A 15343-nucleotide genomic window follows, 5' to 3' on the forward strand; every position below is an offset into this window, starting at 1 on the left:
CATTTGTATGGGTCAAAATCTATCAAGGTGTTGATAAAAGCTGTTCTAACACTTGAAAAAGGAAAAGCCAAATTAATAAAGCAACTAACTAACAAATCCTTTTTTTCTTTTCAAGCCAAACACAGTAAAATATGAACTTTTGACTATTTCTCATCTGGATGTCAAAAGCTATACACCATGATACCTGTAACATCTTTACAGGTCTTGTCTCCCTTTCAGGTCATGCCAATTCAGAGTTAGACAAATGAGCCCCAGATTCTTTGCTCATCAACTAACACAGGGGCCTTCTGAGACTGTGGACCCTCTCCCTTCTGATCCAAAACACACTGAATTTTTTCTGCTTGACACTGCTTCACCTGCTAGATGTCCAGTGGCAGATGAGGGAAAGGCCAGTTTGTCTTGCAGTGTTTTTCATGCTAACTAGTTATTTTTGAATCATTACCTGAAAATGTGTTCAGGTTTGTCCTATATTTTCTACTTGAAGAGTCTGAGCTGCATTCCAGAGCTACTCCCAAAGCACTGTAGTGGTGTGGAAAGAGTCAGGTTGTGAAGTCTGTGCAGCCAGTGAGCTGTCAGCTACTGTTCTGTCAAAACCAAGATGTTTTTAAAATAAAATAGTCTGGCTGGTGTTATCTGCAAAGAAGTCAAAGTTTAGAGCCTTTCTACACAAGCTGCCTAGATTAATCAAGATGTGTATCCTGGCACATCTCAGCTGGAAACCAGAGGGATTGCTGAGCACAATCTGCCTTGCTAGTGCATCCTGCTGTGTTGCTGGTGCCACACAGAGCAGGAGCATGAACTTATTCTGGTTGTGTGGGAATCCAGGGCTTCCCTCTGGCTGCCCTGGCAGGTCTGGGACCCTGGCAGGGGGTCAGGAACGCCCCTGTACAGAGCCCCCAGAGACACTGTCTCTGATCTCTGTCCATGGAAAAGAGTTTTCAATCTTACAGGATGAATTACAAGCTCTGAGTGTTTGATATGAGTAATAATTAAGTGTGGCACGGGTGCAAAAGTAAAATTTTAGGTTTCTAGATTAGGGATTCAAAGGGGACAAGATGGAGGAAATTGGGTGTGTCTTGTCCTTTTCCTCCTTCTTCATGCCCTCCATGTTTCACTGTAGTGTTGGCATTTTTCTATTGGTTTAGGCTGGGGACACACTGTTCAACGTAGGTGACAGATATTGGCACATTATTGTAAATATAGCACAGGTAGTTTCTGGTATATAATGTTTGTAACATCCCACTGGGGGCAGAGCCCCACACGCTGCCCTGCAGGACAGACCTGCAGCAGGGCAGCAGAACATGTTAGAGATAAGCAAGAATATACAACCTTGAAAATAGCACAGACGAATTATGGCTTCTTCTTTGGCAACAGAGTAGAAAGACAGAGACTTTCTACAATCTCGGGATCATCAATACCTCAGATTCCGACATGGTTGAGGCAGTCCCTCGTGGGGCTTCTGGGCATGGTCTCTCCAGCAGGGAGTTGAGGGCAGACTGTCGTGATCTCATCAGAGTTTTTACTGAGGAGCAAAGCAGTTTCTGGTCTCACCTATTTCTGATGCCCACTGTGTTAACAAACCCTACAGACCCTCCTTCCTCCCCTCTTCTTTCAAGTCTCATTTCTGTAGAACCCTCTGGAGGTGTCAGTGAGGAAAGACTGCTTGGGTTTTCTTCTGAGCTCGCTGGGTGGTGACAATGTAGCTGCAAGGTGCCACAGAGAGCCTGACTGAAGCTGTTAGTGAAGCCCTTTAAAACCTTGCCTGATATTGCTAACCACATTTTTACAGCATGAGTGCTCCAGTAGTTTGCTGTTATAGCTCTGATATTTTGAGCCGCTTTTACTGGGAAATTCAAATTCTTAATTCAGATTTGAAAATCCTTGTGTTCTGATCCATCTCTTAGCAGCCTACCTCCCCAACCACCCCCAACAAGCCAGTAGTGCCACTGGAGTGGGCATCTGGAGTGGTACCTAAACCTGACCCTACAGTCATCAACAAGCACATACGGAAACTGGTGGATGTAAGTATGTGGAACATTACACTGGCCTAAGAGAATGGTAGATTTGATATTTTCATCATTACAATTAATTTCAAGCTTATAATGAGATTGTTATGGTTGGGGTCAATTTCAGACATACCATAACATATTTGAGCCATTACTGATATGTTCAGAAATACTTATTTTATTCCTGCAGTCAGCAACGAGACTAATGTAAACAGGTCTGAGGGCAAAGGAGCAGACTTTCAGAAACATCCAAAACCTGGCTGCTGTTTAATAGGTTTGTCTAGCAAATATAAATTCAGTGTGCAAAGTTTAGTTTCTACAGCTCTAGCCACACAGTTCATGTCTGGTAGCAGATAGCTGAAAAGAAAGCAACTCAGAAGCAAGGTCTCAGACCTTGTTGGACCATAGGTCCAATGAACTTTTCTTGAAACTCTATTTCTGATTTTGAACTTGCTGTAAGTTTAGTGCCCAGAGCATGTTATGTATGGTAAAGATAGCTTTGTCTTGATGTCACTTTAAAAATGCAGACACGAGGTCATGCAGAATTAGAGCTGGGATCTTCTAGCCCCAGTTTAGAAGGTGATGTGTTGTGCTAGGTAATGTAAACAGAGCTAAACACCTCCAGGTTCCTTTGCAGAGACTGAACTTTTCTTTCTGCTTTCTATAAATTAATAAGTATCTCTGAGAGGAACTATTAAATTCTGATTTTGTCTGTGTTACAGATCACTAATTGGGGTCATGTTGTTAAGATAACCTAAACAAACTCCCCAGTTCTCTCACACAGATTTCAAATATATCTTGTAGTTTACTTTTTGTACATGACCTTTTTTTAAAATAGTTTAATTTTTCTTCTAATATGGGATGCCAGAAATGCACATGCTGTTCCTGAATTGCTTTTGTCAGGGCCATATGTGTTGATAAAAATTACTCCACATCCAAACTTCTCTTTGATAGCTTGTTAAATAGGAAGCTTGTCAAAATTCCTTAATCTTTCCAGAATGTGCTGTGTGGGAGTTTATGTTTGTTCCTATAGTTGAGGGAGTTGCAGATCCCCATTCCACAATTTTGGCCTGGTTCAGGACATGTGATTTGAGTTTGACAGAATTAAAAGATGGTTTAGAGCTTTTATGGATACAGCTTACTAAAAGGCTCACACCACTCTACAATTGTTTTCACTTTGCCAGTATTTTTGGTTACTTGCTGCTTTGAGTTGTGCTTTTAGCCATTGTTTTTATTACAAAAAGTGTTGAATACTACTTGAATTTGTGTTTTAGTTCCTTCTTTATGATGTTTTTTTGAGGTCTGCCAGTCATCAGTAACAGTCATTTCATAGAAATGGGTTTCATCAGGTTCTTGTTAAATCAAGGATACTACAGATGCCTTTCAGGAGTCTCAGTATATTGATGTTATGTCTTTATCAACAACATTTTAATCTAATGAAGGAGCCTGTACTTCATTATGTGCCTCTCAGATAGTCATGTTGACTTTGACGCTCATGTTTTTCCCATCAGCATCACGTTAACACCACTTGCACATCTCTGCAAACAGGAAGCCAGAATACAGTAGCTCCTTAGCAGCTAAGGAGGGCACCCATCACTGTATGTGACCTTTAAATTTTATCCCATGTCTGTTTTTACGTAGTGGTGGATTGGGATGGGTTGATGGAAGAGAATAGTTGTTAGACACAAATTGCTCATGATTGGGGTGTCAAAATATTAGTAAACAAAATAGATTGAAACAGTACTGTGATAGAGTAGACGTGACCACCTAAAAGAAAAATGAAGCCAAAACCATCTGAAATGCTCATGGGAAATCTGGTGGTTTTGTTTTATTTTTTCCTTTTTTTCATTATTAAAAAGTATACTTAATGAAGCAAAGGGAATATGTCATCACCTGGGGCAGAATTTTAGTGACATTTCCATCAAAGAAGAAAAGTAAAGCAAGAACAATTATGTGAATACATGTGGAGGAACATCACTAGATAAATGTTGATGTCAAATTTTCTTTAAAAATCAGCCATTTTTCCAGTAGAGTCCAATAATATGCATATTGAAATACTAAGTAAAATAAAAGGAATAAAACAGATGCAACAGAGCATCTGAATAGCTGAATAAAACATCAGTTTACATGTAATTATAATATTGAAGAAGCTGGTATGGACTAGGATAAGCTAGATTATAGTACAGGATAAGCTAGATAATAATGCAAGAATATTTTTTCTCCCCCCCACAGTCTGTCTTTAGGAACTACGATCACGACCATGATGGTTATATATCTCAGGAAGACTTTGAGAGTATAGCTGCCAACTTCCCCTTCTTGGACTCTTTCTGTGTGCTGGACAAAGACCAGTAAGTTCGGAAATCTCTTTGTGGTAGTTTTTCTCCCTTTTCCTCAATTTTAAAATTCAGAAAATATAAATACTAAAGAAACAGCAGCTTCCAAGTTTCTTGTGCCTGACAAGATTACTGAAAGCCAAATTTTGTCATTTAACTTCCTATACTCTAGTCAGTGCTTTAAGTCCTAGGTTGGATTCCTGCTTTACGTGGTAATTTAAAAATCACTTATATAATAGCTTCATGACAAATTCCTGCTGGGACTGAGTCAAACCCCAAGAGTACTGTGAAACTGCAGTGGAGATACTCTATCCAGTCCAGACATCAGACTGATGAAACAAATAAGCACTGTACAGCACATGGGAAAGGAGTACAGGTAGCAGAGAGGGGGTTGGGCTTGATAATTCTTGTTATCAATAATTTCTTTGACTGTGAAGGCTGGTGGCCAGCCAGAGACATTACCACTTGTTCTGTGTGAGCAGTAAGTCAAGCTGTTTCATTTAGTGGCCTAGTCTGTGCTCTCATGCCACTAACAGGTGAGATAACAAGGTTCAGGTGTTACTGTTTAAAGAAATGTAAGCACCACAAAGGCTGTAAAGGTTTTTTCCTTCCAGGGTTGTTGCAGCTCTTTCAAAGGATATGCTTTGTGTGCTGTATGCTTTCTGCAATGAGAAAATCCCAAATTTTTCAGTCCTATGAGCAGTGATAGATCTACTCTACTTTTAATTTCTCTTACAGAGATGGTCTTATAAGCAAAGAAGAAATGATGGCTTACTTTCTGAGAGCTAAATCACAGTTTCAGTGTAAAATGGGACCAGGGTTTATTCATAACTTTCAGGAAATGACCTATCTTAAACCAACTTTCTGTGAGCACTGTGCAGGATTTGTAAGTATGATTTTAATAATAGCATATCATAAAAACAACTTTTAGCCTTTAATGTATATGAAGTGGAACTGGTTCCATACACTGTTAATGTCTCTTGGCCAAATAATATCTCATGGTACAGAGGCACAAAACATTTAGTCATGTTGTAGCTGTGTTATCCAGTTTTGATTTAGTGGTTTCTGAAAACTGCCATTTGTAGGAATTTCTGTCAAGGGGGGGAAAAAATACATTAGCTAAAGGATGTTAGAGACTATATGAATGGTCTTACTTGGTTTATCTTAAGTTCTTTGATTTGGCTTGATTTCCCATGTAAACAAGCTCAAGGGAAAATAGATGTCTGGAGCAGAGGATGTAGATGAGGCAAAAACCGTTCTTTCTCAGGAAATTGCACATGGCAACATAGATATGTTCATAATTCTCTGAATGGCTGTAACAGCCCCAATTTTCCCTCTATTGGATTAACAGATCTTCTAATTTGGTAAAGAAATCAAAAGTGCTTCCAGTAGTTCTGTACAATAAGAATTTTTAGAATTTATTTGTTGGAGGTTTTTTTTAATTTGCTTTTTCTCTCAGCTGTAACTTACCAGATGTCACTTACTAGAGTGCTCTCTACATATCTGGGAAAGGATTCATTTTTTGGACATTTGTGTTGCTTGTAAACCTTCTCTAAGCTTTCCACTTCAAACCAAATGTAGAGAAGAATTACTGTGATATAGAGGTTACTTTAGTGGACACACTTGGCTGAAATCAAACGTCCACATTTAGACAGCTAAAGCAGTAAGGGCAGAGGGCTATGTCCTCTGCTTGTGCGTGGCTCACATAACAGGCTGTAAGCTCAGACCCTGTCCCTGCTCTCCAGAACAGATCTGCCTCTGCACTCGGTGGTAACTTCATTCCATGATCTTTTCCACTAAGCAGTATTTCTTCATGGTTGAAAGTAACAACAGCAGCACTGCAAAGCGCAAAAAAATGTACCTCCTTTCAGACCCGCTCTGGCCTTCCTGCTCTAGCCCATGCTCCCATTTTCCACTCACTTCTTTTGCAACGTGTCACTTTTGTTCGGATGCTTGAAGCCCCTATCGCAACTGCTGCCACTGATTAATGAAGGAATTCCACTTATTTCCGCTAGAGCTGCGAGAGCTCTGGCGGTGACATGGTCAGTGCTGACGTAGGAGCGTGCTGGTGGGTCTGGAGCTGACCCATGGGGCAGGGACAGCCACTGGCCTGAGCCCATTGTTCCAGGCTGCCTTGGGAAGACGTCATTGTGTCCGTGACACCCAGTGCGTGTTTGGGAGGTTTCCACAGCAAAGCAAGGCCCAAGGACTGCCCTGAAACGTCCTCTCCTGTAGATATTTTTCTCCTGCATCAATTTGCTAATTGGCCATTGTTAGATTTTTCACGTCTCCCTGATTACATCCAGTGCAGGAATACAAATGAGTAAGGGGTTGTACAGGAAATGGAAATAAGGTCATTTTTCCTGTCAGCTAACTGAAGTCATTGGCATTGTTCTGTGGATGAGTTGGACTGACAGGACAGGAACCAGCTACAGAATCTGCTGCATATTTGTTCTTCATTTCAGGGCTACTCATCCATGGGTGGAAACCTAATTTCAAACCGATGCACTGATTCACAGTCGAAATAATGTGCACTGACCATGCAGCAGGATAAACTGATGTGACAGTGCAATGCACACAATGCTACAAACTTTGAAGGTCAAGCTAAGACCTAATGCCATTAAGCAGCACAAAGTTGATATGCCCATGGCCAGTCACAGTTCCGTCCCAAAGCTTGAGTTGCAGCACGTGGCTGGGTAGGTGACCGGCCATGCTGCTAAGCTTTATAATCTGAATTTGCACAGATCCTCTTACTTTGGAGCTGGCTCAAACCAGCTTTGCAGCAAAGCTGTGTCAGACAAACTCAAAGCTTTAGGTCAGAATTCATGACATGACACTTCAGCTAAGATTCCACTGCGGTGTGTAACCACAACAGTGGTGCCAAATTTGAGTGGGAGGAAGGTACAGAGATAAGAAGGTGAGAAGTGAGGAGGGAGATCTTCAATGGGAACAGATTAGAGCTTAAATTAAATAAGTAACAATCCATGTCTCTTAAAGTGATCCTGTAAAAGAGATCTGGGAAAATAGGTCATCTCTGCTCTTTCAAGGGGGATTGGGGTGCTTCCCTGTCACTGCCTGAGCACAGCAACTATGCTCTCTGTGCACATATATGGCATTAGCAAGAAAAATAAGACACAGGCCTTCTATGGACCCAGCTCCCACTGTTGTCCTTTCTATTCTTTTGTTCACCATTCTTCGACCTTGTCCAGTCTATTTCTGCTCTCTCCAGAGCCCTATTTTTGCTTGCTACTTCTTTTGTGCAGTGTGTGGGGTAGTTTTAATTTCACCCAGAATCTTTCCATTCTGTTTATTTTACTCTTTCCTTTGTATTCTGAATGATCTTCATCTCTTCATTTGAACCTTTCTTTAATGACTATATTCACCCCTTGCTTTCTGTGCATGGATACTTATAAATCTGGTGAGGAGACGCATGCAGTTTCAGTTGCCTGGATGTGCTCACCTTCCCTGGTGAATGAGTTCAGGAAAAATAAACACCAGGGTCCTCAGTTTTTTTCCTTTTATGCTAGTTAGAAAACCTGCCCCTTCCTCTCACTGCCTCTCAAGAGTGGAAATGCTTCTTTTTATAATGCTGCAGTTGTAGATACAGTGCTTCTGAGTACATAGAAAACCATTTACTAGCAAGTTTCTCTCTTTCCAAGCAATCCTGCTCATGTGGCAGTGAAAGCTTCCCAAAACTGAGACCACACACTCTGGCCCTTGGATGTTTAGCATTTAGTAGTTGCAAGTGTATGTCAACAAGAACAGCTTCTGAGGAAAGGCAAAGATGGAATTTAGTGTCTTTTCTGCCTATTTCATTCTTCATCTGCTTGGGTTGGGGTTTTTTTAAGTTGGAAAAGACAGGTGCACAAATCAGATTGCTATGGCTAGGTGTGCTGGGAGCCAGTATGGGAACCAAGAACCTAGTTTTTATCCCAAGTGGTGTTTTCTTCTGCTGTGCTTGAATGTTATGGGTCAGTGATGTATCTGGAGAATGGATGTACACAGGAAATTCTCCAGCAGATAACATGAAGGCAGCCTAGAAGCAGAATGTGCTCTGCTGTTTTCACTAAGCTTGATATGATAGCACATTTTAACCCATTCCTGGAAGCAAAAGCCATCTGTTTCTCTGGTAGTCCCATTATCACAAGTAAGTAGCAGAAGTAAGGGAGAAGCCACACAAGTCTTATCACAACTAGAGGGGGAGGTCTGCCTGACAGGAAGGGTGTTAAGAGCAGTTGCATCCTGTTTGTGCTTTTGTAGCCATTGGTACTTCCTCGTTGTGACATTGTTTTCCTTCCAGCTTTCTTTTCTAATTCCTTGACGTTCTTTTGTCTTTCTTTGCAGCTCTGGGGTATAATCAAACAAGGCTACAAATGCAAAGGTAAATAAATATTACAAGGATTTTTTTCAAGCTATTGGTGGTGGGTTTAAGAACAAGATAGTCAACCATACCTTTAACTAAAACGGTATGTGTTCAAACACATCCTGCATCTACATTTGGTATTGTCCACGAGCAGTGACTGCTGGCACACTATGAAGTTTCACTGCATTACAATGCACATTACTATATTAGAATGCAGTAGGAATGCACAGATTCTGTGAGCTAAAGGTCCAAAGCAGCCCCTGACTCCATAAGCTGCCACTTTCTACCAGTAAAGACTTTGTAAATTGGAAAACCAAGTATTCTTATCCTAACATGGAGACATCCTAAAATATATCCCCTGAGACTCAGGTCAGGAAAAGGTTTGCTGGCAAACAACAAACTGTTGTTTGTATATCCGTGTACATCTATGTGCCTGTAGTGAAGTCTACATGCAATAAATATTTCTCTATTTCTAGGCTAAGCTTGAAATAGAGAAATATTTAATTCTTAGACTGCCCAGCAGATCTCATTGCAAGATCTTCTTCAGACATTCAACTCATAAAAAATGCTAGAGCTCTTACATCCCTCTCCTTTGCCTTAATAAAATACTTAATTTATGTACTACTTGTACCATATTAAGCAGGTCAGACCAAAAAGGACATTATAGTGGTCCTCATTGGCTTTAAAATCCTGGACTTATTTATTTCTCAAGCAGCCCAACTCTGGCTGAAGGGCACTGTTGATTTTCATAGCTGTAGCTACATCTCAGTTATTCAAAGGGGAAGATTCACATTTGCACTCTTTCCACTTAGTCTTACACAGACTCCAAGGAGAAGGATAAAGAATTTGCAGTAATTTTTTTTTAGGCTACACCATACTCTGTCTCTCTCCAGCCACAAACCTCTCTTCCTCAGAGTGGGATGGGAAAAATGTCCATGGCTAAATCAACATATGTAATTCAGATTCCTGATTAATGTCAGGAATAATAATTCCTGATTACTTGATAATTCCTTGATAATTACTGTCATCTTAGAAACTTTGAAAGGGCTGGTTGCTGTCTATAGTTTTACTAGTAGGATGAGAAAAGTAAGGTAAAGTTTTGTCACACCAACCTGTAAACTCAATCTGAGACCTGAAAGTTTGAGCTTCTGTTGTGCATCACTGCCTGTAGCAGTGGCCCAGTGGAGACTGAGTAAAAGTGGTTCTGTAAAGTCAAAGTTACAGGCAATGAAGCATGAAAGTAAGAGAGCAGAGTTGCTCAGATCCTGCAGTGGTCAACAGGTGTGAGGGTGCCTGCCTTTTGTTGCAGCAGCTACCAGCTGCTCTGTGTTCCAGCATCACTGCAGTGTGACACCCATTCGGGATGAACTCTGCCTTTAGCACAGAGCTGTCATCCTCAGTTTGAACACAGCAGGGGGAAGGGGGAGTTCCTCCTTCCAGGCCTGCTGCTTACCCCAGCACTGTGAGTAGTGAGATAAAAGTTAGACTGCATGGTCTGCAAGTGATAGGAGTCCTGCACTTCAAGAGAGATCTTTAGTATGTGAGGGAGTGTGTTACCTTTGAGGCAGAGAAAGCCAGAGCTGGGCATGGACTGCTGCATTAGTCGTATGAACAAGGTGTTGTTAGAAAGCAGAACTCCCACCCATCATGCAGCATGAGCAGAGTGGTTCCTACAGCAGAGCTGCAAATGCAGCATCTTGACAATGCTCACCTAGAACAAAATGTTGGGCTATGGAGCAGCAACAGAGAAATAAGGGAGATGGGAATTTTTAAACAATGAAAAAGAATACAGAGAGCAAGACTGTGTTTGGGGCACATGCTCCACCCTTCAGTCCTTTCTTGCATATAAGATCCATACTCCAGCCATACTTCAGACAAATGTACCTAGTGATGATGTATCCACCGTGATTTAAATCCCAGCAGAGGCTTGGAGTGCAGGAACTCAAAAAGTCTTTTCTGAGTACATGATACACTTCCACAAAGCTCAATCATGTGCTAATGTTGCTTACTGAGCTACTTAGAGTAGTTTTAACCTACAGTAGTCAACACTGACCTCCAGCAGTCCTTCCAGGTGCTCAGGGTATGAATGCTCTGGTGTCTTCTAACCAAACCTGTTTACTATAATGGGCCCTGCTGGGTCAAATAAAAGCCAGCCAAATAAATAACCCCCCCTCTTAGGGAGACTCATGCAGTAGAGCAGGAGTTTTATGTAGGGCATACACAGGATCATATCATTCCACATCTCTTCCTTGAGACTATTTTATGATTAAAATATTATCTTCCCTCTTCTCTTTTGCTGCCATTTTTCTACTAATGGCTGTCATGGAAATTATCTTTTTTTTTTTTTTTTGTAATGCACTTCACACCAAATGATCCATTTCTGTAACACCCTTCACACCTTCTTATCAAACTTTTTTGTTCCTTCAAAGTCCTTTCTTGGTATCTGCCTGCTAATAGCCCAGAGGGATTACCAGGTAGTTGTGGCTTTCCATTTGATGACTTGACAATTTCTTTTTTTACAGATTGTGGTGCCAACTGCCACAAGCAATGCAGAGACCTGCTTGTGCTGGCTTGCAGGAAATTTTCCAGAGGAACTTCAGTAGGTAGCAACCATGGGTCTCTGCCTAGCAGTCCATCTCTGCCTCCAGGTAAGAACAGTTTTCCTCCTATTTTAAACCATTTCTGGAATCCTCTCTAATGGCCAGTATTCTTGCTGCCATTTTTAATTTTTCCTTTGTATCAACACACAAAGCAACACCTGTCCTTTTTGCTGCACTATGGCTTGTGTTCACTCCTCAAATTACAACATCCTTTTCTCCAGTGATGGCCTTAGTGTTCTGTCTAAAGCTCACTATCCTCTTACTGGAAAGAAATGAAATTATATTTCTCCTTTTTTGTCACTTAGGAGCAAGGAGACATAGGACACAATTCTAGCACTGTCTTACCCCCTGAGCATGCAGATGGTGATGCAATAAGATCTGTGCACACAGTGTCAGAAAGAGTTTCCAAGCAGCATATGGATATTGATAACTATAGCACTGCTTCATACAAGGGGTTACCTCCCCATCCTCCCCCAGGCTCGTTACCTTTTTGTAAACACCAGAATACTTAAACAAAACAATTCCACCCTCTCTTTCAGTCCAAGATGAAGTATTTGAATTTCCCAGCGTTGCTGCAGAACACCAGGACCTTGATGGCAGAGCTATCACCCTTGTCACTGGCTCTTCACAGAAAATTTCTGTGCGGCTGCAGCGGGTGACCACCAGCCAAGCAACACAGACAGAACCACTCTGGCATGAGCCAGGTTGGAATGATTCAGGGTCCCACACTTTCCCCAAAATGAAGTCCAAATTCCATGGAAAAGCTGGGAAGAACAAAGGCTTTGCAAAGTGGGAGAATGAAAAGCCCAGCATGCAGGCTGATGTAGAGCTAGAAGCTGAGGCCCCACAAGATATACAGGATCATAATAGAATAGAAACTCTCCCAGAAAGACAAGAATCCGAGGTGAGTTCCAAAAGAAGCCAAAACAGTTTAAAATCTGCTACAGTCTGAAGTCTCATAAGGTTATTTGATGTATTTCAGGATGCTTTTTCATTCAAATTTGTCATTGTTTCTTGCACAAGAGTCACTTTCAGAAGAATGCTAAATCATCCATAGATCCTTGTTTTCTACACTGCACTACACGTGAACTATGACACTGTAACTGGCAGTTTGGGTTCTGGTGTCAGTATGTGCTTTTTAGTAGTTGGGTAATTCTCATTTTGAAAACCATTAAAATAACCTGGTGGATATCTGGCCACCTTCTGTGCTGTTGTACCCTTGCACTCCACAGTTCAGGGCTCCATGAGAGACTCACAACAATTACCATTCTGACAAATATAGGAGTGCAGGCCAGGGTACTGATCTGATGTCTCTTGCTGTCATCTATAAAGTTTATACTTCCAAAGCCTTGTGCTTTTATTGACCATCTCTGCCAGCACATAAATGCTTATTTTCTTCTGCTTACAGGATAGCTGATTGCTCACCCTGAAGCACAGAAAACTAAAGATGACAACTACAACAAGTGTTGATGGACTGTCACAGACCACATTTGGCCATAAGGGGTGCTCCCATACCTCATCCTTTTAAACCCAACCATTACCCTGTTTTCTTAGCTGAAAGGTGTTATAAGGCACTATTTATTTTCTCACGAGTAAGCCATTTCAATGAACATTGCACAGCCACAGCAGAAGAGATCTCTGTGCTCAGTGTTTTTTGTATGACTTCTGTGGAAACTTCCTCTACATGCCAGTGAGGATATATTTGGCCTTCTTTAAATGCACTGCATCATTTCAGTATGTCTGCCAGCAACAGCAGTGGTGAGGACAGAAGCCAAGCACCTAAGTTTGTTCAATCACAACCCTTTCCCAAGGCTTATAATGATCATTTAAGGAAATAAGTAGGTGTGCGTGTTGATTAAATCTCAAACAAAAATCTCTCACAAAGTCCTCTATACTGAAATTCTTCATGCACCTAAGGTTTTGAATTTTGGCCATGTTTACATTGCTACAGTGAGCATGTTGGTGTTCAGCACAGTGATATCAGCTCCCAGACTGGGGATCCTTCAAATAGGCAGCAGCTGGCTGAGACTGAAGGAATTCCAAGACACTATGTGTTTTTCTGGCTACATCTTTGCCAGCACTAATTATGGTAACATTAGCATGCAATAAACACTTTAGTTTTGAGTGTGTTTGTGTCTGTGTATCTACGTGGATGTGGTACTTTTTCTCTGGTTAGAAAGCTGTACATGTTAAGACTAAATGTTCTGAAGAGAAATCTCCAAATCAGCAGATTGCTAAGGTAGGATCCAGCACCTGAATTATAATGGTCTGGTTTGAAGTTGCATTTCCCAGAACTGTTAAGTTATTGAAAGAGGACAGCATTCATCTGGAAAAAGAGAGAAAAACAAAACACTAAAAAGCTCAAACCTGAAAAACTGGCACACATGTTAGTCTTCTTATCCCATCTCCCCAGGGGTGGGTGTGTGCAGATGTAACACACACTGTGATATAACACCCAGTTGTAAGATGTAGCACAAAATTCCAGTTATTGCACCCTTTAACATGTTATAAGCCTTCAAGATAAAGAGTAATCTCATAGACTTCCCTAACACAGAACTGACAGCTGCACTCCTCTGTGTTAATTTGACTGTAAACTGCACTGGGACTACATGATACCCACCCAGGTTTGCATCTTGCATCCTGCAGGTTTGTTTTCCAGCACAATCAGTAGCAATAGTAAATCTGTGGAGATAAAAAAAACATTAAAAAACCATTCTCTTTACTGTTGTAAACTCAAGAGGAATAAGTACTGGCTTCCAAGCTGGGAATGAGGGCCAGAAGCACACTTCATTCTTATACTTCAGCAGGCAAAGCACAAGCATTAACAAAAGCACGGTCTTTATTTCCTGTGGCAGGTCAGCTAACAGGTCACAGCCAGCTGGCCACACAGCTACCGTTACAGCTCACGGCTGGCTCACCGTGAAAATGGTGTGGTGGAGAATTTGAATAGAGAAATTTGGTTACTGTTGATGGATCTGTTGAGATAAGCCTCTTAATGATCTATAAATGATATTTTCATGAGCAACTTCATTCTTAACTTCACATAGTTTTGACCAGCATTTAGTCTGTAGACCTCAACCCATTTCTTTCAGGCTTTTAAAAGTTATTTGTAGCCATTGACTTACTCATCTCATCAATAAATCTCTTGCAAGCCTGGTAGCTTCAGTCAGTTATATACTTACCTCAGCAGCAGTTGCAGATCAAGGATAGTCTGCAGGCTCACACAACTGATCCTGCTAAGCAAAATATTGCAGCCTCCAAGGAGAATAACAAAATCATTAAGGTTGGAAAAGACCTCTAAGATCAGCAAGTCCAACCTTTGACCAATCACCTTGTCAACTAAACCATGGGACTAAATGCCACATCCAGTTGTTTCTTGAACACATCCAAGGATGGTGACTCCACCACCCCCCTGGGCAGTCCATTCCAATGCTTAACAACTCCAACCATGAAGAAATTCTTCCTGAAATTGAAAAGGAATAGGTGAAAATTTCAAGCACCTGGTACAGCTGGGAACCCTTTGCTACAAGCATTTAAGGAAGGGGAGCACAGAGTAAGTGGCATTAAGTTGTTGGCAGTAAGTGTTCACGGCCATTGAAAATAAGAAAGACACTGGGTAGAAATGTAGCCATTTTTTTTTGTGCACACACACCCCTCACTGCCCAAAAAGGAATAAATTTATCTTGGGCAATGTAACATATATTTAAATATATTTTTAAAAGCATTCATAGGCTGTTTACAGAATGTGGATCTCCCAGTTCCACAACAAGAATCTGACTAGAGAGAGCTGACAGGGCTTGAACATTTTTAGAAGTTGATGTAAGATGAGTTTTTTGGGGGGTTTTTTTGGGTTTGTTTGTTTGTTTGTTTTTTGCTGTGGGGAGGCTTGAATATACAAAACTTAGAAAATATTTTTCTTATTTCAAGTGGTCATCTTTTTCTGAACAAGGGAAAGACTTTTCTTCACAAAAACAATTTTAGTTCCCCAATCTAGGCAAAGGAACAAAGACTTTCTTGTTCGCTCTCTCTAACTTAAGAAAA

At 41.1% G+C, this 15343-nt stretch overlaps 1 protein-coding gene and 1 long non-coding RNA gene across 6 annotated transcripts in view; one reads left to right on the plus strand and one right to left on the minus strand.

Annotated features, from left to right (window-relative positions):
* Positions 1-13431, plus strand: part of RASGRP3 (RAS guanyl releasing protein 3) — a 58635-nt gene extending 45204 nt beyond the window's left edge. For all 5 annotated transcript variants that reach the window (XM_004174638.6, XM_072927216.1, XM_072927214.1 and 2 more), the window contains 7 exons: positions 1905-2021; positions 4239-4354; positions 5078-5225; positions 8684-8720; positions 11225-11350; positions 11842-12206; positions 12711-13431. In XM_004174638.6, coding sequence (XP_004174686.5) covers positions 1905-2021; positions 4239-4354; positions 5078-5225; positions 8684-8720; positions 11225-11350; positions 11842-12206; positions 12711-12719 — 918 coding nt within the window. In that variant the 3' untranslated portion in view covers positions 12720-13431. The remainder of the gene's footprint in view (positions 1-1904; positions 2022-4238; positions 4355-5077; positions 5226-8683; positions 8721-11224; positions 11351-11841; positions 12207-12710) is intronic.
* On the minus strand, positions 12863-14855 carry LOC115494415 (uncharacterized). The gene is made up of 2 exons (XR_003959432.4): positions 13923-14855; positions 12863-13628 (listed from the first exon to the last, which is right to left on the minus strand). It is a non-coding gene; the product is annotated as an uncharacterized lncRNA (long non-coding RNA).
* Positions 14856-15343: the final 488 nt, after the last annotated feature.

Source organism: Taeniopygia guttata, chromosome 3, assembly GCF_048771995.1.
Source record: "Taeniopygia guttata chromosome 3, bTaeGut7.mat, whole genome shotgun sequence".
Taxonomy (NCBI): Eukaryota; Metazoa; Chordata; class Aves; order Passeriformes; family Estrildidae; genus Taeniopygia; species Taeniopygia guttata.